The sequence below is a fragment of the Bos indicus x Bos taurus genome, chromosome 24 (assembly GCF_003369695.1).
Source record: "Bos indicus x Bos taurus breed Angus x Brahman F1 hybrid chromosome 24, Bos_hybrid_MaternalHap_v2.0, whole genome shotgun sequence".
Taxonomy (NCBI): domain Eukaryota; kingdom Metazoa; phylum Chordata; class Mammalia; order Artiodactyla; family Bovidae; genus Bos; species Bos indicus x Bos taurus.
Window position 1 is genome coordinate 25,816,883 of NC_040099.1, and position 23,076 is coordinate 25,839,958.

Sequence of the window (23,076 nt, forward strand, 5' to 3'; positions counted from 1 at the left end):
CGACGGACGTGAGTCTGAGTGAACTCCGGGAGTTGGTGATGCACAGGGAGGCCTGGTGTGCTGCGATTCATGGGGTCGCAAAGAGTCGGACACGACTGAGCGACTGAACTGAACTGAACCCACTAATATTCGGGGCAGCACAACCCTTGACCACCTGTCTGGAAGCTTCACAATCATCCTATTCTAGTAAATTTCTTATCTATCACTACGCCTCTCGCTGAATTCTTTCCTGTGCTGAGACATAAAGGTCCGCGGCTCCTCGGCACCCCCTCAAAACGCCACCTAGCGGTTTCAGTGGGAGTCTGTGCTTTCAGTCTGGTAAAGACGCACTGTCTTCTGTAAAATTCAAGATAGGAATAATCCCCTTTGTTTCTTACCTCAAAATGGAGTCCATCTCCAAAGTCAAAGCAGATCTAGAAAATAAAAATTATTTGTTGTTTAATACAACGTATCAGTCAACTCAGCTTAAATATTTCGCTAATGAATAACCTACCACCTAGGATATTATAGACATTAAGAAGGATGTGTGTGTTTAACCACCACTCTCCTCCTTTGTCAAAAGGAAACACATTTTAATTCTCCTGTTTGTTCCCCACCATGACCAGAGCCAGAGAGCAGAACCCAAATCCAGCTTCTTTTAGATGCATACTGCCTCCCCCAGGAAACTCAGAACACAGCTACCATCGGAAAAACAAAGGCAGAAACTCTCATCTTGAAATCCTAGCCACTCCCCGATCCTTCTCTCCTTAGCTGGTGGTTTTCACCTCGTGTTCTCGGGGACCCGATCCTTCTCTCCTTAGCTGGTGGTTTTCACCTCATGTTCTCGGGGACCCACGTAGCTTTCCTCAAGGTCTTTAGTGTGAGATGCGCCCCCTAGCCCTGCCCCCTACTAACTCCCATCATCCCCTGCAGGTCACACGTGACTGCCCATATTCAGACTTCATTCCTCAACAACCCCTCCAGTCCCACTAGCTGTTTTCTTTGGTTCTTACCAAGCACTGTCACACTTGGGATTTCATCGCTATTCACAACTAAGTACATCATTATTCACAACTAAATAGTTACATTTACGCTCAATCTGCACAAAAGCTCCCATCTTGCCTTCTGACCCCTGCTGCATTCTTTATAGTCCATTAATCTCTTGGCTTCACTCTTGGCTTAATGCTTCACGTGACTCGTTGCTGTTGTTTAGTTACTAAGTCATATCTGACTCTCTTTCAACCTCATGGACTGTAGCCCATCAGACTCCTCTGTCCATGGGATTTGCCAGGCAAGAATATTGGAGTGTGTTGCCATTTCCTTCTCCAAGGGATATTCCCCATCCAGGGATTGAACCCGCATCTCCTGCATTGGCAGGCGGATTCTTTACCGAAGAGTCATCAGGGAAGCTAATTATTTTCAATTAATTCATCTGCCCGGTTGCCACATGAGGTAAGAGGCTTAAGAACATTTCCATCATTGCAGACAATTCTGCTGGACAGTGCTAGCACATGACTGCAGCCATTCAAAAGTTGTTGTCTATGACTCAGGGATTCTCAGTCTCTTGAGCTTCTAATATTCTGGCCTCACTTTTCCCCCAACTCTGGAAGCCTAACTATGATTCTCTTTAATCCTGTATTGGCAACATTGCTGGGGAGGGCCAGAGAGGCTGAAGGGACCCGTCACATATCCATGCTTCCTTCACAATAGTGATGTTTGTTTCCAGGGTATGTTTACGTTTGTTCAGAAGAGTTCTGTTGTGCAGACATCCTGTTTGTGAGCATCTCTTTCATTCTCAAAAGTGTGCTCACTCAGACCATAAATTTTATATAATCGCCTTATCTTTGCTTCTTGTATTGCATCCCTCACACCACATTCCTGAGCCCACTCACTCTCAGGAAATGATCCCACATTTTATTTGATGGATTGTATCTCCGATTCCCCTCTCCTTCCCTTCTTTTCCCAAGGAAGAGCCGTCCTAATGCCTTTTCAAGGTTAACCATCATCTGTGTGCTTTATTTGCAACTTTTCCACTTACTCTCCCACATTTACCTTCTCAAGAACCTTGTTCCTTCCACTAATCTTTTACCTGGATTTGCTACTTCATTTGCTAACCAAATGTGTATTTCCTTCACCAATAATGGCCAAACATATTTAGATCTTCACCATCTTAAAAATAATTAAAACTTTTCCTTGTTTCTGCCAACATTTAATCTACTGTTCCATATCCTGATTCCACTATAATTCCAAACTGAAATCTGTATTTATTGCCTTTATGTCCTCACCTGCTATTTATGTATTCTTTGTAATCAGTCTTAAATTTGGATTTTTCTCAGTCTTTCCTGCTTTTTTTCATGTGGCATCTCAGGTCACATGGATCCATGAAGCCTTGATTGCTACATCATGGAAAGCAGGGCTTTCCCTAAAGTTTCTAAGTCTCTTTCGCTTCCATCCTTTTGAAGCGTCTCGCAGGGTCTGTTCTACACATTGATCTTTCCTCTTCCTTTCTTTCCTCTGCCTTGTAGTACGTGTTCTTGTTTCCACTCTGGCAAAGAGATACTTAAGGATAGTGGGTGTTCAGCCTCTAGTATAAGTTTCTCTTGTGGAGATGAACAACCGTGGCTAATTTTCTGTTTTATAGTCAGAATATTATCTCTTCCTCATCCTGTTACTAGTTGACCAGCTAGCAATGGCTAGAAATATCTCTAACCAAAGTTGTGCTCCCCAAGTTATGTACTTTCAAAGGTGGTATGATGTAACAAAAAAGGGAAAGCAATGCTAAATGGATTACTCCTTTCTGCATGTTCCTCTGGTGGGTATTTTCGAAGGGAAAGAATAGGGATGAGATTCAGGATTCCTCATTGTCACATCATCAGGGGACATTCTTAAAATGTGATACATTTCTTGCCTAGTCTCCTAACCATTGTTTTCTCTGTACAAACTCTCCTGAGGAGTTGCCCAGGTAATATATTCTCCACTTTTATTCTTCCCTAGAATCTTACTGGGCCTAGCAAAGGTGTGATATTATATGTAACTTTAAGTAAATGTTATTCTGACCAAATATATATATTCCAGGATATAAGTAAAGGAGGGCAATTTATAGTTTTCAAGTCAAATGTAAACTCTTTATAAAAGTATTTTCATTTTTTATTTGAGTGTACCTTTTCAAATGTTACTTGTTAAGAAATGTAGAAAACCACATAAACAGTGCGTAAGTTTTAATCTGTATTTTGTTCACTGGGGTTCTTGTTAAAATGAAGATTTCATTTCAGTATGCCTGAATTTAAGCTTTACCCTTGGCATTTCTAACCAGTTCTCAGATGATGCTGAGGCTGCAGGTTCTTGAACTGCACTTTAAGTAGCAAAAGTTGTAGAGCTGTGATATGCAACATCATTCATTCATTGAGGGATACAGACAACAAAGTTCATCTATTCATTATTATCTCAGTAGTTGATACAAGAAGCTTTGTCACTCTTGATTGCTAATTATCTTGAAAGCAGAGAATCTTTTATTTCATGAATTTACTTACTTTTAACTGCTTAAAACGTTTACATTGCAATTTACTCATCACTCTGTGAATGGAGAACTTTGGATACAGAACTTACAGATATGGAGTAAGATGTGCTATGACTATATATACAAAAGCAGAGTTAACAGGACAATGAACATCTGCATAACCAGTTTCAACAGCTGTCTAGCATACACTTTGTTTTTTTCATTGCCCATTGCTTCTCAAGGGGTTTTATCCCATTTACATTTTACTGTTGTTACATGCTTTTGCCACTGCAACAATTGATTTTTGAGAATTTCCCTGAATTCTTTAATTGAAGTACAATATTGGTTTTCTCACACATTTCTTTTTAACTGAATTTTTAATTCAGGGGTATTTGTAGATTTACACAAATATTGTAGAGAGAGTGCTGAGTGCCTTTACTCATCTCCCCCTAAAGTTAACATTTTAAATAACTGTGGTACATTTGTCAAAACTAAGAGCTGAAAATTGGTACAGTTAACTAAATTCTATACTTCAGATTTCGGTATTTCCTCCATTAATGCCCCATGTTGCAGGAAGTTTTCATGCTTCCTTAACCTACTCTAGTCTGTGACCATCTATCAGGCTTTCCTTGTTTATGACCTTGACCACTTTGAGGACTTCACTTTGGCCAATTATCCCGCAGAGTATCTTCTTACTTGGATGTATCTGTTATTTTTCTTACATTTAGAACTGGGCGGTGTGTTTTTGTAAAGAATACCACAGAGTGGTGGTGAAGTGCCCTTTTCATCACAGCATATCAGGGGTGCATGACAGCCACGCGACAGTATTTGCTAAGCATCCTTTGCAGGTTTCTCCTCTGTAAAGCTGCAACTCTCCCTTCACGTGCTGTATTCTTTGAAGTGAGTCATTAAGTCGAGCTCACCTCAGAGTGGGGATGCTGAATGGGCACATGCCGGAGGAGAGGGGTTAAGCTCTGCTTCAGAGGGGCAGGGAATCTATGCTTGTTGTTTGGAATTCTTTTGTGAGAAAGATTTATCTCTTTTTCTATCACTTATTTACTAATTCAATCATCTTTATCAGCTTGGACTCATACATATTGATTTTACTGTGTGGATTATAATATAACACCATTTTATTTATTTTGTTGTTCAAACAGTTCCAGCTGTGGCCACTGGAAGATCTTGACGGTTAAATTCTATGTCCCTCTGACATGTCCCCATGCTTTAGTTTTTGAGCTCTTTCTTACTGTCTAGTATTACAAGATATTCCACATTCGTCTTGTATTTTCTCTGTCCCAGCTTTAGAATGAACCATTTCATCAGGAAGCCTTGATTTCTAATACTGAATGGTATTCAGAAGCCAAGAGCTGGGTGTGTAAGTGTAGTACCTTACAATCTTGTTTCCAGTCTCATCACCACTTTTTAGGAGAGGGCATAAAGATAGGGCTTTTCTTCTGAACTTTGTTATTACTAGAGGTTGTTACAATTATTTGGAGTAGCAAAAGTTTCATCTAAACCTAATTACCTCCCAAAGGCCCCACCTTCAAATGCTATCGCATTGGAAGTTAGGGCTTCCGCATGTGAATTCGGGTTAGGACACAAACATTGCGTTTATAACAACGGGTGAGAGAATTCAGCCAATGAGATATCAAGGAGCTTCCAGAAGAAGATTCTTCCCTCTGATAAGAAGAAAAACAAATGCACAGTCTCTTTGTACCTGCTTCTGGAGACTGCTGAGCAAGGATGTGACATTTGGAATGGTGAGGGCCACCTGTGACCATGAGCAGAAAGCTTATAAGATGGCAGAGAAGCCAAACTGAAACCATAACATCTTTGAGTTATAGGACTGCTCAAATATGGAACCAGCCCTTATCTCTGGACTATTTCTTATGAGATAATAAGTATTCTTTTTATTTAATCTTTTAGTTGGGTTTTGGTACTTATATCTGAAAGCAGCCTAATAACATTCATTTTGCAGAGTTATTATAAAATTAAAAGAAATAATACATACATGTTCTTATTGCAATGACTGGCACATAGCAGGCACTCAATGAATAGAATTATGATGCTATTTCCTCATTTCTAAGACTTGAATGAATTTTCCTCACCTTACAATTTCAGAAATTTGGATGTACCCATGCCTTTAATTTTCCAAGCTCCCACCATATGTTAAGTTAGAGTGTTTCTGTTCTCTTGGATTCTTACATGTTGGGAAGATGGACACAAATAGGGTGTGATAAGAGCTGTAAGGAAAATTCAAGCAGGTTCAGGGTGGTAGAGAGGAATTTAGGACTTCAGGGAGGCTCTCAGAGGTTGTATCTGCAGAGACTGGAATGGGATGAGACAGCAAGTCAGGCAGAGCCCTGCAAAAGGAATAGCCAGGCCAGGAGTGTGAGAGAGCACCATGGTAAGGCATGGTTGAGGGGGAGGGAGTCAGTGGAAATGGTGTCGCAGTGCTGGTTATATTTCTTATTTGGCTGCTGTTTACATGGTAGGCTCAATTTGTGAAAATCCAGTAATTCACTATGCTTCCGTAAAAACTTACCAAAATAGATTTTGAAGCCCCTGGGGGCTCTGAAGGTAAAGAATCAGCCTGCAAAGCAGGAGACCTGGGGTTTGAGCCCTGGGTGGGGAAGATTCCCTGGAGAAGGAAATTGCAATCCATTCCAGTATTCTTGCCTGAAGAACTCCATGGACAGAGGAGGCTGGTGGGCTACACTCCATGAGGTCACAAAGAATTAGGCATGACCGAGCGACTAACACTTAAAACTGAGGGTTTCTTGGAATCAACCTAATAGTTCTGCTATTTGCAGTTTAGGACACTGACTGCAGTAGCCTATTTTCACAGACCCTTAATAAAGACGTGACAGACTAAGATATTCGCTCCACATTCATGGTACAAAAACTCCAAGAGACCTGTACCAACGTTTTGTCAACTGTGGAACTCTCTATGTGACTAAGGAGACGGCTGAGATCTTAACTACTCCTTCCTAAAGGAGATGGTTTGGATGTTTCCTTAGGGCTTGCACCTCACAGCACACACGCTTAAGTTCAAACAGTAGTTCTCAGTTGGGAGAGATTTGGTGCACACACACTCCCCAAACCCGCCCCCACCTCCCTGTGGTCACCTGGGATATTTGGTAAAGCCTGGAGACATTTTTGCTTATCAAAGCGGAATTCTGTGTTGGGGGGTTGGAGGGGGGAGTAGAGGAAGTGAGTGCTACTGACAACTATTGGGAAGAAGAGACCAGAGAAGCTGCTCAACATCCTACGATGCATAGGACAGCCCCTCCGCCAACACGGCACTCTCTGGCTCTAAAGGGCAAAGTGCCAAGCTTCAGAAACCCTAACTTAGACCATGTGTTTCTAAGTTACCGCAATAACTAGGGTCAAGAAGGTCATACAAGCTCTGGAGGCCCATGAATTGATGGAAATTTCCAAACTGGTGCAGACAATATAAATGGAGTAACTGATACACACTGGCTTCTGTCCCACATTACTACTCCTTCCCACTTCTTTTTGAATATTTTCAGTTCTGTAAATTTGAGTGATGGCCTGTGGGGATGGTATGAAAGGATTTCAAGCATTAGAAGGATGTCTGGACAAAGCGGACATTATGGTTTCTCTCAACTATGAAATCTTTAACTTTTTTTTTTTTCTCACAAGGAACTTGGTGATTGAAAAATGTCACATATGACATGCCTTCAGCATTTAAGACTGAAGAAGAAAAGTAAGCTTCTAGTTTCTGTAGCCAAACAAGTAGTGTTTTTAGATGAACCAGACATATCCTTCAAAAGATTCCCAATTTACTGATTTAGGGGAAAAATTTTTTTTTTCTATCATTAGAAGAACCTAGGCATCTTGTAAAAACTGGCCTTCTTGGTAACTGGGAAGAAAATAATTGGTTTTTTTTTTTGGAAAAGGAATGAGGGAAGGTCAGTTTTACAATCAGTCAATGACTCTTTGTTCCCGAGGTCGGCACCTTTAGAAAAGACTTCCTTTTCTGAAGTCACCTTGATGAGCTTAACAAACAGAACCCTGGAGGACTTACAAGTCACTGGATGACAGCTGCTCCTGGCTAATAGGCTATTAGCCTTAAGCAGATGATTTTCAAGCTTTCTGTTGTGATTCTTTGAGTCCATGGTTAGTTCAGTTCAGTTGTTCAGTCGTGTCCGACAATTTGCGACCCAATGAATTGCAGCATGCCAGGCCTCCCTGTCCGTCACCAACTCCCGGAGTTCACCCAAACTCATGCCCATCGAGTCGGTGATGCAATCCAACCATCTCATCCTCTGTCCTCCCCTTTTCCTCCTGCCCCCAATCCCTCCCAGCATCAGAGTCTTTTCCAATGAGTCAATTCTTCGCATGAGGTGGCCAAAGTATTGGAGTTTCAGCTTTAGCATCAGTCCTTCCAAAGAACACCCAGGGCTGATCTCCTTTAGAATGGATTGGTTGGATCTCCTTGCAGTCCAAGGGACTCTCAAGAGTCTTCTCCAGCACCACAGTTTAAAAGCCTCAATTCTTCAGCGCTCAGCTTTCTTCACAGTCCAACTTTCACATCCATACACGACCACTGGAAGAACCATAGCCTTGACTAGACGAACCTTTGTTGGCAAAGTAATGTCTCTGCTTTTGAATATGCTATCCAGGTTGGTCATAACTTTCCTTCCAAGGAGTAAGTGTCTTTTAATTTCATGGCTGCAGTCACCATCTGCAGTGATTTTGGAGCCCCCCAAAATAAAGTCTGACACTGTTTCCCCATCTATTTCCCATGAAGTGATGGGACCGGATGCCATGATCTTCGTTTTCTGAATGTTGAGCTTTAAGCCAACTTTTTCACTCTCCTCTTTCACTTTCATCAAGAGGCTTTTTAGTTCCTCTTCACTTTCTGCCATAAGGGTGGTGTTATCTGCATATCTGAGGTTATTGATATTTCTCCCGGCAATCTTGATTCCAGCTTGTGCTTCTTCCAGCCCAGTGTTTCTCATGATGTACTCTGCATATAAGTTAAATAAGCAGGTGACAATATACAGCCTTGACGAACTCCTTTTCTTATTTGGAACCAGTCTGTGGTTCCATGTCCAGCTCTAACTGTTACTTCCTGAGTCCATGGTTAAGTGACCCCTTAAACTTTAATATCTCAGACTAACTGATAACTTATTGCAGATGAGATGTAGAGGAGTACAAAGAAGTTTAAAATATTGTTTTAACTTTGAGGCATTATATGGCTTATTATTTCCATTCAGTCAGAAAGAACTGTAGCCTGCTTTAGAATGGTAATCAATGGATGATGTTTGGGGACCCAAATAGAGGTGACCTAACATGCCTGCTGCTGCTCGTCCATCTCATGCCCACCATCCGATAGTCACAGAAACACCTGTTACTTCCCTTTCTTATCCCCCCTTCCAACCAGGCCGAGTGTTTTACAAATTCTGTTTCCCTTCTTTGAACACAAGGCAGAATCATAAACTGCCTTTAGGGTCCCTGGCTTACACCCAACCCGTTCTTAAAGAGTTTTCAGCTTTGGCTAAAATAATTTAAGGGAAATAAAATGAGATAAATAAAGGCCATGGATGCCATTTGTTTGTTTCCTCTTATCAGTTCAGTTCAGTCGCTCAGTCGTGTCCGACTTTGCGACCCCATGGACTGCAGCACGCCAGGCTTTTCTGTCCATCACCAACTCCCAGAGCTTGCTCAAACTCATGTTCATCAAGTTGCTGATGCCATCCAACCATCTCATCCTCTGTCGTCCCCTTCTCCTCCTGCCTTCAATCTTTCCTAGCATCAGGGTCTTTTCAAATGAGTCAGTTCTTCGCATCAGGTGGCGAGAGTATTGGAGCTTTAGCTTCTGTATCAGTCCTTCCCATGAATATTCAGGACTGAGTTCCTTTAGGATTGACTGGTTGATCTCCTTGAGAGTCCAAGGGAAAAACATAAATGTTTTCCTTGGAAACATTTATGACACCAAGAATTTTAAAACAGAGAGTTAACAATGCTATGCTACACTTGAGTTGTTAGATCATGTTGCAAACTGTCATTTCAAGGGACGTTGTATAATCTTGGACAGCTCCTATTTTTAACTTGGCATAGACAAACTGAAGATCCCAAAAAGCCAACATTATTTTATTTAGTGTCAATTTGCTTGGCCCCTAAAACATCTTTAAAAAATTAGAGTTACTAACAAATATCTAAATATGCTTTTTAATATTTAACTTTCTTTTCCATTCCCAATTATTTTCCAAGAGGGATGTTAATAAGCAGTGATTCTCAAGTATGAGTGGCACGTGAATCATCTTGTTAAAAGGCAAGACTTCCGGGCCGCACCAGGGAGTTTCTGATTCAGTAGGTCTGGGATGAGGCTTCCCAAGTGGCGTGGTGGTAAAGAACTCGCTTGCCAATGCAGGAGACATAGGAGACTCGGGTTCCATCCCTGGGTCGGGAAGATCCTCCGGAGGAGGGCATTGCAATCTCACTCCAGTATTCTTGCCTGGAGAATCCCATGGACAGAGGAGCCTGGCAGGCTATGGACCATAGGGTCACAAAGAGTTGGACAGGACTGAAGCAACTTAGCATGCACACACCCAGGTCTGGAGTGGGGTATAAAAATCTGTATTTCTTACACAAGTTTCCAGGTAACGCTGATGCTGCTGGTCTAGGGACCACACTTGTGAAATCAACTGTGTAAAATCACAGAGTAGCAGGGGAATGAGAAGGAGAGGCTGCATAATTCATAGCCTGGATAAGGAGCCTTAATTACAGAGATGCATGCAACAGTATATTCCAAATAAGGACATTCAGCAACTGAATTATTCCCATCACAAGATTTTCCACTTCACAAGCAGTAATCAAATAGACTACAAGATTGCCTTAAACGGTGTCCACACCTTTCTCCTGATTCATATCTCTTCTTCTGGCTTACTTTTTACTGATCCTGAGAATTTATCATTTTTGAAATATTTTATTTACCATTGTATTGGTGTTTTCTATAGTTGCTACAAATGCTTTGAGAATCAGCACAATATAAGGAAAACTGTATAATGCATATTTTCAGATATATCTATATAATACGTAATTTCTTAGACATAAGTGACAGGCTGTTTCGACCTTTAGGCTGCAATGTACTCCTGAAAATGACACTAAAAAATAGAATGGAGAAAACCAGATTCCCCCTGACCCCTCCTGCCCAGAAGCTTAAGAAAACCAAGAACTTCAAGTTTTCCTTTTACATCACTAGATGGCACTGCTCTGTCAGTAAGTCGAACTGCAGGAATTGCCAAAAACTGCTCAACAACTGTTTCCAAGGTCCAAAGTGGAAAACAGGCTTTTCAATTGACTTCAAATAAGCAAACTGGCAAAACCCAACAGTGAAAAGCAATGGTTTTAGAAAGCTGTGAGAATACTTCTGCAGGACAGTGAAATTAGGCAAATTTCAATGTACGTTTCTCCTTTTTTCCCCCTTTCTTGAATGATTCTATCTTGTAATGAAACTAAACCAATTATGTAATTCCATAATTCAGGTCTTTCATATGACTGACTATAGGAAACTGCTTATTTTGGAGGTGGTGGTCTAACTAACTATAGGAAACTGCTACAGTGGAGGTGGTGGTCTCGCCTTTGGATTGACAGAGAGGCATTCGGTGTCGGGGGTACCTGGGCTCTCCCCAGCTTCATGCATTAACAACAATCACCAAATCTAGCTACCGACACATGGTGGTGCTGGTGGTGTTCAATCGCTAAGTCGTGTCCGACTCTGTGCCCCCATGGACTGCAGCACGCCAGGCTCCCGTCTTTCACCATCTCCCAGAGCTTGCTCAAACTCATGTGCATTGAGTCGGTGATGCCATCTAACCATCTTGTCCGAAAAGAATCTGACATTTTCGGAGCACCCTGTGTTCAGTATGAAAAGGCACACAGTGGCTGCTCCAGAAACGTCGAATTGCTTTCCCTACACCTGCCTTTCCCCTACTGTAGGCTCCATGACCGTGGGGCTGTTCACAAGCATCTAGAAGGCAGGTTGGCACACAGTGGAAGCACAGCTAGGAACTGCTGAACGTGTTCAAGTCGAACAAAAATTTACCCCTCACTCCATCCAGACATTAAAGATTTCTTCTAAACAAACGAAATTCAGATTATGATTCCAACTTTTTCCAAACATAGAAAGATACATTAACTCTTAGGTTTTTAAAGGATTGTTCTGTGTCCAAGGCATTGAGCTAGTTTATAGATAAATGGTACACTGATTCTATTTCAAAGAGGTTCAGTTTGTCAGGAGAGATAAAGCGGACATAGGGTTTCCCTAGTGGCTGAGATTGGAGAGGGCACTGGCGACCCACTCCAGTACTCTTGCCTGGAAACTCCCATGGACGGAGAAGCCTGGGAGGCTGCAGTCCATCGGGTAGCGAAGAGTCAGACGCGATTGAGCGACTTCCCTTTCACTTTTCACTTTTATGCATTGGAGAAAGAAATGGCAACCCACTCCAGTGTTCTTGCCTGGAGAATCCCAGGGACGGGGGAGCCTGGTGGGCTGCTGTCTATGGGGTCGCACATAGTCGGACACGACTGACATGACTTAGCAGCAGCAGTGGCTGAGATGGTAAAGAATCTGCCTGCAATGGAGGAGACTGGGGATGGATCCCTGACTCAGGATGATCCCCTGGAGAAGGGAATGGTTACCCACTCCAGTATTCTTGCCTGGAGAATATCAGGGACAGAGGAACCTGGGGGGCTACAGTCCACAGGGTCGCAAAGAGGTGGACACGACTGAGCGACTAATACACACACATTACTACAAGAGGTTGTTGTTGTTGTTTAGTTGCTTTGTGACCCCGTGGACTGTTGCCTGCCAGGCTCCTCTGTCCCTGGGATGTCCCAGGCAAGAATACTGGAGTGGGTTGCCATTTCCTTCTCCAACATTACTATAAGAGGTAGAATAACTTCATTGTGTGAATAACAGCTGCAAAAACAGTTCTGGGGAGCTCAGAAAAGGCAGAAAGTATCTCCTCTAGAGAATCTGGGAGAGGTTTAGGGGAGGGAGCAGATGGGAGGTGGAAGGAAACAATCTGCTTTAAGAAATGCAGGTGTCAGAACAAGGAGGGGTGGATTCTGACACCCAGACCATATGAGCAGAAAATAAGGACAAAGCCTTGTGCTAAGGATCTTCACAGATCCTATAAGGATGAACTTCCAAGGAGGGATTCTATGCCTTCAGAGCTTCGAGGAGATTTTTTTGGCAGTACTGCAGGGTGGGAGCCAGGAGACGGTTTGAGGGTTAAGGTAGTAAGCCAAGGGAGATGCGGTGAGGACCGGGAATAGCGTCATGGCGCCCAGATGGATGGGTGGGGTGAGAGTCTTTATGGGGACCACGTGAACCCCTGGCAATGCCCTGCGTGTCGAGGATAGGAGAAGGCGGCAGATGGTGTCAACATTTTGAGTGTGAGTAGCTAGAAGGATGCAGTTCTCAGAGATGCTACGGCAGCATCCTGAGGAAATCCTTTGAGTAGGGAGGTGACAGCAGACAGTGGACAGTATGGTGCTGCAGTTCACAGCGAGGCAGGGGTCACGCGCAGGGTCCCCAGAGGGCACCGCTCCAGCCACTGCTGCCGCCACCCACGCGCCGCCTCCCACCTGTATCTTCTGGAGACGTGGGTCCAGCATGTCCTTCGGTGCTGGGTTGGAAAACCAGGACAGCCTCCCTGAGGTGAACAGACCCCCGGCAGAGTACTATGCAAACGAAGGAGGAAATTGAAAGAAGAGCTGATTGGTTGGGAGCCTGTTATACAGAGTGAAGTCAGAAAGAGAAAACCAAATATTGTATATTAGTGTATATATGTGGAATCTAGACAAATGGGACTGAAGAACCCATTTGCGGGGCAGAAATAGAGACACAGACAAAGAGAATGGATTTGCAGACCTCATGAGGGAATGAGAGGGTGGAACTGAGTAGCAAAGAAACATACATTACCATATGCAAAAGAGCTAATAGAGGGTTTCTGTATAACACAGGGACTCAACCTGGTGCTCTGTGACAACCTAGAGGGGGTGAGAGGGAGGTCCAAGACGGAGGGGACAGATGTATCCTTATGGCTGATATACTTATATGCTGTTGTATGGCAGAAAGCAACACAACACTGTGAAGCAATTATCCTCCAATTAAAAATAAATTTTAAAAAAATAAGAAAAAAAAAAGATGACTGAGCCGGGCCACTGGTGCCATTTCCCAATTAGCACTCTTGGGGTCTAAGGAGACTGGATCTCTAACACGAGGCAGTTTATGGGCCATTTATTTCAGTTGATTTAGTTTGTATCGTAGGGAACTTGGAAGAATAGCAGGATGGAGATATTTTAGAATAGGGAAAATTGGACCTACCACTTCTCGTCTCCACCCAAATCTCCCTTCTCATTTTCCCATCAGCCAGGCAGCACCTGCTGGACTGATGAAAAGCATTCCCATGAAGGTGTGATTTTGAGACAAGACCTAGGGAAGTGTTTGGCACACAGTAGGTAGGTGCCCAATAATACCTGATGAGTAAATGAATGTATCAAGGCTTAATCAGCCTAGAGGATATTTGCATTTTAAAAAGAGGTAAGATGAATCCCTAATGAGAATCTCTCACAATCTATCACCATTTCTCACTGGGGGAGCTACTGGCATTTCTGATAGGGAAAATCTTTTTGAGTGGCTAATTTTTTTCTTGAAGGTTCTGTGGATTGCTTGAATCCTGCCTTTGGAGTAGTAAATACCAGAAGCATTCTGTGCCCATCAGGCTCCTCTGTTCATGGGATATTCCAGGCAAGAATACTGGAGTGGGCTGCCATTTCCTTCTCCAGGAGATCTTCCTGATCCAGGGATCAAACCTGTGTCTCCTGTGTTTGCTGCATCAGCAGGCAGATTCTTTGTCACTGTGCCACCTGGGAAGTCCCTTGTTCCCAAACCAAGCCTCCTGCCACGCTGCACACTCCTTCCACTGTACTGTTTGGGCTTTTCTGCCACCCTTAGATCACAGCATCCAAAATTCTGAAAGATCTTTTTTTTAATAATGAGGCAAAATTATTTTTGCCTCATTATTAAATGAGTCAACTACAATCTCTTCTTTCTCCACCCTTTCATAACCAACTAACTAACATTCATCTTTTCATTTTCTTAATGATTTGAACACCTCCCTAAAAACGCTCACTTGTCAATAAATCTTTTGAGGCTTCCTTGGTACCAAGAAGACTGCAGGCTCATCTTTCTGCATGTCCTTCTGTCCTGCATGCTGTGTTCCAGCTACATGGACTCCGTTCAAGAAACCATGCACCCTTGTCTTCAGGCAAAGGCATATGCTCTTCTCTCTACTAGAAGCGTCTTCCCCCTTCTTCTCTTTGTATCATCTTAATAATTTGTAATTACTCTCAGGTCTTTGCTGGACACTCAGTGCTGGAGCCCCTTCGGTAGGTTCCATGGCACCACGTGTTCTTTTATCATTACTCTTTAGCATCACCCGCCTGGGATTTTGCCATTTACTTTTTTACCAGACTGTAAGCATCATGAGGGCAGAGCACTTCTGGAGTTTTCATTGTCTCCCAACATCTGATACATTGTCTAGATTGAGCAGGGAGTGGCTCAACTGTGGTCATCTGTGGTTAGTTCTTAGCTAGTTTATTTTCTTGAGGGCATTGTTCATTTTACCATTAGACTATGGTAAAAATCTTGATGTTCCAGCTTCTGTAACTCCAATCACTAAGCTTTACATATGATAAAAATCTCAAAAAATTTAAAAAATGATTTGAAATCAACAAAATAGTGCAATGTCATATGTGGTATACATCTGAAACTTTAAGATAAACTTAACTAAGAAAATAATCTTCCCTCATATTTGGGCTATATGTTTGAAAAGTGTTATCAGCTGTTAAAATCTTTGGCACACTGAAAGATAGAAACAGCTGTATTTTTTGTTGTTGCTGCTGTTTATTAAGAAATATTAAAATTGATCTAAAGCACATTTATAATTTTAATTAAGGTCTCTGATTTTTACTGCAATTTGGCAGTTTTAAAAATACAAACCCTTATTCAATGTGTAATTTCTTTTCCATATAAATATTTGTATGCATCACTGATCAATAAAATATTTTGCAAAATTTAGACTGGTAATTCTCACTCTTATACCTGTCTGATAATTAAATTAACTGGAAAGTTTCTAAGGGCTTCCCTGATGGCTTAGACAGTAAAGAACCTACCTGCAATGCAGGAAACCTGGGTTTGAACCCTGGGTCAGGAAGGTCCCCTGGAGGAGGAAATGGCAACCCACTCTAGTATTCTTGCCTGAAAAATCCCATGAACAGAAGAGCCTGGCAGGCTACAGTCCATGAGGTCACAAAAACTCAGATACAAGTAAGTGACATTTTCTAGCGATATATATTTCTGGACTTTAGCCTTGGGGATTTTAATTTATCCCATCAGATATTTCTAATGATCAGGGAGACTTTAAACTCAATTATCATGTCTTTTTGCAAAGTACTTTCCCCTAATTTTATAACTAAAGAACATTTCTGTTAAAGAGTTGCCAATTCCCATTTATTTTTAGCAACAAAAACAGATGTGAAATCATACATTTCTAAAAGTCCCTGGATATGATAATTTACTCTTATAAGCTTCAATACTTACCATCTCACTTAGATTTTAACTTCTTCTAAAATCTGTCATCCACTTGCATATTAGAATCTGAAGCACAACTCCAGTGTTACTGATAATTTATAAGTAGTCACATCTACCTGAGTTAAATTATATCTCTTAAAAGATATATTGAAGTCTTAACCCCAGTACATCAGAATGTGACTTTCTTTGGAAACAAGGTCTTTGCAGATTTAACCAAGTTGAGGTCATTAGCCTGAGTCCTGATATAATTGTTGCTGTTATTTAGTCGCTAAATTATTTCTGACTCTTTCAACCCCATGGACTATAGGTCACCAGGCTCCTCTGTCCATGGGATTTCCCAGGCAAGAATACTGGAGTGGGTTGTCATTTCCTTCTTCAGGGGATCTTCCCAACCCAGGGATCAAACCCGCCTTTCCTGCATTGGCAGGCACATTCTTTACCACTGAGCCACCAGGAAAGCCCTAAAGCTATGCTATGGCTATGCTATTGCAGTGTCTTTCCTACATTCATAATTTAAAGGAATACTAAATTTCAGTTAGATATTAGTGAGACTGGACATGGAATTTATTCCCAGCCATGTCTAAGGACCCACTGAATTCTATCCATGGACCATCTGGGAGTCGGTAGATCCCATGGAAAGAACTCATGGAAAGCAAAGCTTCTCTGACTTTATTTACAAAATTGCTTCTATTTCCCATCTGACAGAGTTGGCTCTATTTGTGTGCTAGGTCTGTGAGTGCCACTCAGCATCTTGCTTCTGGTTTGTCTCTCGGAACTTCAGAAGAAAGTTAGAGACCACATATTACAGACTCAGCAGCTAAGGTTCAGCGTATGATTTAGCATTAACAATCAGCATTTACATGAGATTTGAAAGAAGGAAGTGAAGCAGAAGCCGTGTGTCTGCTCTTCTTGCTGGCAAGCACAGATGTGGATGGAGCTGGGTCTTTGCAGTCATCTTTCTCTAGCTCTAGGGTCCATCTAGTAAAATCCATATTAGATTCCTGAGTGCCAAGATGTAGGGTCCCAGGACATATCGGTGTTATACATCCTAGCAAACGTGGCACGGTTCTGGAGCTGGCAACAGAAGTAACACCCCGATTTGTCTGTTTTCACATTGTGGGGTGGCAAGTGTGGGTTCCTAATCACGGGAGAGGCAGCAGTTCCCTAAGTGCTTGGGCTTGGCTGGATGGCTTTGAAGCCATTACTGATAGCTCAAAATGGAGTGTTTCCTCAGTCTTTGTCACACGGATGCAATGGACACAATGCCCTTCCTGCTTTAATGAGTGAATTCTGTGATCTGCAACTGAACTCTGACCCACAGACACTACAATTTATATTCTCTTCCATAAAAGACCCATGTCCTGGAGAACTACTTCTGTTGGAATAAATGCTTTACAAATATTCTTCCCTGAAATCTATAATTCCAACTTCAAACACATCAGGGGCAAAATGCTGAACTGCACACTGTTCTTTGATCAAAAATAAACATACTCAAATTTGTATCATTTAAAGTACTACAGAAAATACAAAGAACTGTCCAAGAGTTTTGCTTATTCAATTAGTTATAATCACTTTTTTAAAGAGGCAGTCAGTTCATGCCCAGTAAACAAAAAATACTGAATTGCTAGAGTAAAAAATATACCGAAGGTATGTACCTATTTCTCTGTAAATGTACTTTGATTGGTCTGCTTGTTATACCACTTGAGAATAAAGGCAATTTCTTTTCTAGGATTTAATATTTAAACTTCAAACTGAGCCAGGTGCTATGCTAGCGTGATAATCTCCTTTAGCTAGGAAATACCATGAGGAGGGAACTAGTTGCTCTGTTATTCTGCAGGCCAGAAAGGAAACTGCAAATTATCTTTGAAGAGTTTTACTAACAAAATAAACTTGAATTGAACATCACCTCAACGACCTCAATAACTTGGGCAAAATGAAATAAAAAGCAGGAAAATTAACTGGTGTGACAAAGATCTGCAGGTCCTAAACAGCTCACAAGTGAGAATTCACTGAAATTCCTAGATTGTATTAGCCATGTTTTTCTTACATGATAAATGTATGCTGCTGTTGTTCACTCTCTGAATTGTGTCCGATTTTACATGAATATATACATATAAAATCCACAGGGGGAAAAATGTCCTTCCTTCATTGTAATTCTGGGATAGAGAGAAGGCAATCTTTTGGAAGTTAGAACTTTTAATATGGAGAATGTACTTGTCTTTTTTTATTTTTACCATTATATAAGAAAACAGAATATGGTTTTGTACCTAATCTCTCTGAACACACATTTAAGTCTCTGGAAGGTGAAGGCAAACCTATATTAGGAGGATAACTGTCACTTTATCGACACCCATTTGGCAAGCCTCTTCCAGAGTCAAGTACATCCCCAGTCCTGTCCGACTCTTTGCGACCCCATGGACTGCAGTCCGCCAGGCTCCGCTATCTACGGGATTCGCTAGGCAATACTGGAGTGGATTGCCATGCCCTCCTCCACGGGATCTTTCTGACCAGGGTCTCCTGAATCGCAGGCGGATTCTTTACCGTTTAAGCCACCAGAGAAGCCAAACCCTTTATGCGCAATTACCTCAACAAACAGAAAACAAATGTATTTAAAAAACCAATCAGAGTATAGAAGTAAAGCATAAGAAATGCAGATCTAGAGAGCTAACACTGTTTGCCAGTTTAATAACCTCCGAAAACCCCATTTGACTGTTGCGCTGCACGTCGACTTTCTGTAATATTTTAAAGTGAAAAAAGAAACCTTAAAACGATTACCTATGTTCATTACCTTAGGCGATGTTTTATAACATCAACTTTGTGAACTTTAAGTTCTAGCTATAGGTGGGTGATCTGAAGTGTAACGTGGCTTTAAGAAAAAAAATTAAACTTTGTAGAGTACATCAGAGGAACTCTCTGGGGCCCCTGTCTGCAGTCTCAGAATACAGGTGTGTTCCCCAGGTCATTCCCGCGCTCGAGCGGCGGGAGCCCGGGGAGGTAGGCGCGGCCGCTGCCTCCATGTTGCCGTCGGAGGAGACTCGGGACAAAGCCCGGGAATCCAGGAAAGGTGTTCCCGCCTCAGGGCTCCCTGCACCCGCAGATCGCAGATCCAGAAACGCGCTGGGGCCCGTGTGCGACCGCAAGAGAAACGGAACTGCAGCCGGGTTCCCACCGGCCGCTCGGCCCCAGCGGAGTAGCAGGGTCCCCGCTCGCGGCCGCCTGCCCGGCCCTCTCCCACCTCGGGGCACAAAGAGGGATCGCCGGGCGGGCCGGCCCTCCCCCAGCGGAAGCGGGCAGGTCGAAGCGCGCACCGGGCGCCGGTCGCCGCCCCGGCTTGCCCTGGGCTCCGTGCCGCCGGCTCCCCGCACTTACCAGGAGAAGCAGCAGCGCGCCCTCCACGCCCCGCGCCATAGCGCCTCCGCCGCCGGCTCCCCGCGTCCCCGCGCGCGCGCCGGCTCCTCCCCGGCGCCCCCGCCCCGAGGGTCCCCTCCCCGGCGGCGGCCGCACGGCCCTGCCCAGAGGGGCGGCTCCAGGTGTGGCCTCCGCGAGAAAATGGAGCCCGGAGCCAGACCGAGCGGCTCGGGCCGAGGTGGGAATGGCGCGGAGGAGGGAGGCGCCCGGGGGACGCCCGCCCCGCGCCGCACGCGCACCTGGAGCCATGACGGCCGCGGGCTGGGAACTCCGAATGACCTGCCCCGCCCCGCCGCCTCCCCTCCCCGAGCCCCTCTCCGCCGAGGGCAGCCGGCTGTCTGCGCCCCGGGCCGCCGTGGTGACCGTGCGCTGGGTGGCCGCGCGCGGGGCCCAGATGGCGCCGAGGAGAAGGACGAGCGACGCGAGGACCCGTGTCCTCCCCGCGTCCTCCGCGCGGCCTGCTGTACGGGCCAGCTGTCCGGGAGCGAAGGTTCTGGAGCCGGATTCCGGTGGTGGTCTCCGTGAAGGCTTCTCACCTCCTTCCCACGGCCCCTTCCCACAGGTTTGCCGCTTGTCTGACTCAGGGAGAAACAGTTATTAGAAGAATCACAAAGGATCCCAAGGAACGGTGTTTTTTGTTTTTTGTTTTTGGACCCCTTGTTAACTAACCTCGACTGGGAGAAAAGTCTAGAAAGGTTAAGGGAAAGTCACACTCTTCGCTGTATTTACAAAATCACAAAGCGTTACTAGGAGTCAGAATCCTCTAACCCACAGTTATTTAGCTGTGTGACATGGATGACCTTTCTGTGCCTCAGTTTCCCGACCTGTCAAATGGAATAGATACCACCCACCCTACAGAGGGGGCTTCCCTCATAGTTTAGTTGGTAAAGAATCTGCCTGCAATGCAGGAGCCACGGGTTTGATCCCTGGGTTGAGAAGATACCCCTGGAGAAGGAAATGGCAACCCACTCCAGTATTCTTACTTGGAAAATCTCATGGACAGAGGACCCTGGCGGGCTACAGCCCATGAGGTCGCAAGAGTTGGACACGGCTTGGCTACTGAGGCTCCAGCAAACAGGGCTGCTGTGAAGATTAAATCAGAAAAATCTTTATGATGCAATCTGTAGTGTCTTGGAGAAGGCAATGGCACCCCACTCCAGTACTCTTGCCTGGAAAATCCCATGGATGGAGGAGCCTGGTGGGCTGCAGTCCATGGGGTTGCTAAGAGTTGGACATGACTGAGCAACTTCAATTTCACTTTTCACTTTCATTCATTGGAGAAGGAAATGGCAACCCACTCCAGTGTTCTTGCCTGGAGAATCCCAAGGACGATGGAGCCTGGTGGGCTGCGGTCTCTGGAGTCGCACAGAGTCGGACACGACTGAAGCGACTTAGCAGCAACAGTAGCAGCTATAGTGTCTAGCTCCTAGCGCACCGAGTTCAACTAGAAGTGATAGCGTGATTATTTTTGCAAGTGTAAATATTAAGTTGAAGTCTTCTTGAAAAACAGAAGCTCTAGAATACACCAGGTTAGGAGACTTCTAAGAAAGGCTAATTATTGACACTGACCGATTGGAAGAGCCTGTAATAGTATAATTACTATGGAGAATAGTATAATTATTTTGGAGAAGGAAATGGCAACCCACTCCAGTGTTCTTGCCTGGAGAATCCCAGGGACGGGGGAGACGGGGAAGCCTGGTGGGCTGCTGTCTATGGGGTCACACAGAGTCGGACACGACAGAAGTGACTTAGCAGCAGTAATAGTATAAAGGGTTGATTTGCTACTATAAAGAGAAACCAGCACGTCCTTGGTGAACAGTCACCGCTCTGTGCTGTAGCAACATCAACCCTGGGAGCACAGCCACAGATGCCAACACCCTGCCCAAGAGATAGAGAGCCGCAGGTGGTGAGTCACGGGCTGTAGCTGAGCTGTTCCCCGAAGGCTCCTCCTGTGAGTCAGTAGATGAGAACTGACTCCTTGCGTGCAAAGTCCTGAACCGAGATGCCTTCAGGAAATTGTCAGCAGTGTTTGTGGACCAGAGAATCAGAGGGAGACACAACAGTGGCAAAATGAAGACTTGACTCAGCAGAGAAAACAAAGTTGTCTGTTTTGGGGTCTAAGTAGAGTGCTGAACCGACATCATAAGAGATTTTTTTCAAAATACATCATGCACTAGTTTTACAAGGTGATGAGACTATAATAGTCCTAAATTGAGGTGTGTTCAAAACAAGGATTGTCTAGAAAACCTCGGCAAGGTCTTGATGGCCCATTAGAATGCCTCGCCTTCCCACTAAGATCTGAAATCCCTTAGCTGAAGGCTCCCTTGACTGCTGTGTGCATATTCCTGGGAGGGTGGCGTGCTAATCCTGATCAATCATTTACATCATAACCTGACACCACAAATACACCAGGCAAGCTCCACCTGAGAGCCCTTGTCCTCTCTGTTCCTTTTTTCGAGAAGGTTCTGTTCCAGCCACATACAAGGGTTACTCCCTCGCTCTTCACTTCTCAAATATTAGTTTCTCAGTGACATCTCTGCTACCCGTATAAAAATTATAATAATTCCCACCCCCAAATCTCCCCACCCACCTTTCTTACTTCATTTTTCTTCTTGGCACATTGCAACTTAAAAGGCTGTGCATTTACTTATTTATTATCTGTCACCATTCGTTAGAATGTAAACTTCCTGAAGGCTGAGGTCTTTACCTATGAACTGCTATGGATTCTGGTGGGGACTTCCCTGGTGGTCCAGTGGCTGAGACTCGTTGCTCCCAATGCAGGAGGCCTGGCTTCCATCCCTGGTCGGGAAACAGAGCCGACATGCTGCAACTAAGACCCAGCACAGCCAAATAGATGAGATGGGTGGATGGCACCACTGACTCAGTGGACATGATTTTTGAGTAGACTCTGGGAGTTGGTGATGGACAGGGAGACCTGGCATGCTGCAGTCTATGGGGTCAAAAAGAGTCAGACACGACTGAGTGACTGAACTGAACTGAACTGAACTGATGGATTCTGGTGGCTCAGATGGTAAAGAATCTGCCTGCAATGCAAGAGACCTGGGTTTGATTTCTAGGTGGGGAAGATCCCCTGGAGAAGGGAATGGCCACCCACTCCAGTATTCTTGCCTGGAGAATTCCATAGACCTAGGAGCCTGGTGGGCTACAGTCCATGAGGTCACAGGTCAGACATGACTGAGTGACTAATGCACACAAAACTTAGATCACCTAAACAGTGCTTGATCAATTGTAAGTCTTCAGTTTATATTAGTTGAATGTGTGAATGAAAGAATAGCAAATATATTTTCAAGGTTATTTTGGAGGAAAGGGTGTATGTATGGGAGAGAGAGTGTACATGTAAAATGAAAAGAGAAGAGACTAATATTCCTGGAAGGATGTAAATCTCACCAAACTGAGGTGTGGGTGTACTGGAAGGTCTCCAATACTGTGGACAGCCTCCCCCCCACCACACAAATTTATCCCAGACAAGCCTGCTAAGGCTTCTTGAACCATGTCAAGTTGGAGGAGTTCAGAGGCCAGTGGAGAGTGTTTCTGTGTT

General features: G+C 44.0%; 1 protein-coding gene across 1 annotated transcript in view; it reads right to left on the minus strand.

The window, feature by feature from the left end:
• Positions 1 to 19,781, minus strand: part of DSG2 (desmoglein 2) — a 52,864-nt gene extending 33,083 nt beyond the window's left edge. Inside the window, exons 1-2 of the mRNA XM_027525622.1 lie at positions 19,479 to 19,781; positions 378 to 413 (exon numbers count right to left, since the gene is read on the minus strand). Coding sequence (XP_027381423.1) covers positions 378 to 413; positions 19,479 to 19,766 — 324 coding nt within the window. The 5' untranslated portion in view covers positions 19,767 to 19,781. The remainder of the gene's footprint in view (positions 1 to 377; positions 414 to 19,478) is intronic.
• Between the last annotated feature and the right edge of the window lie 3,295 nt (positions 19,782 to 23,076).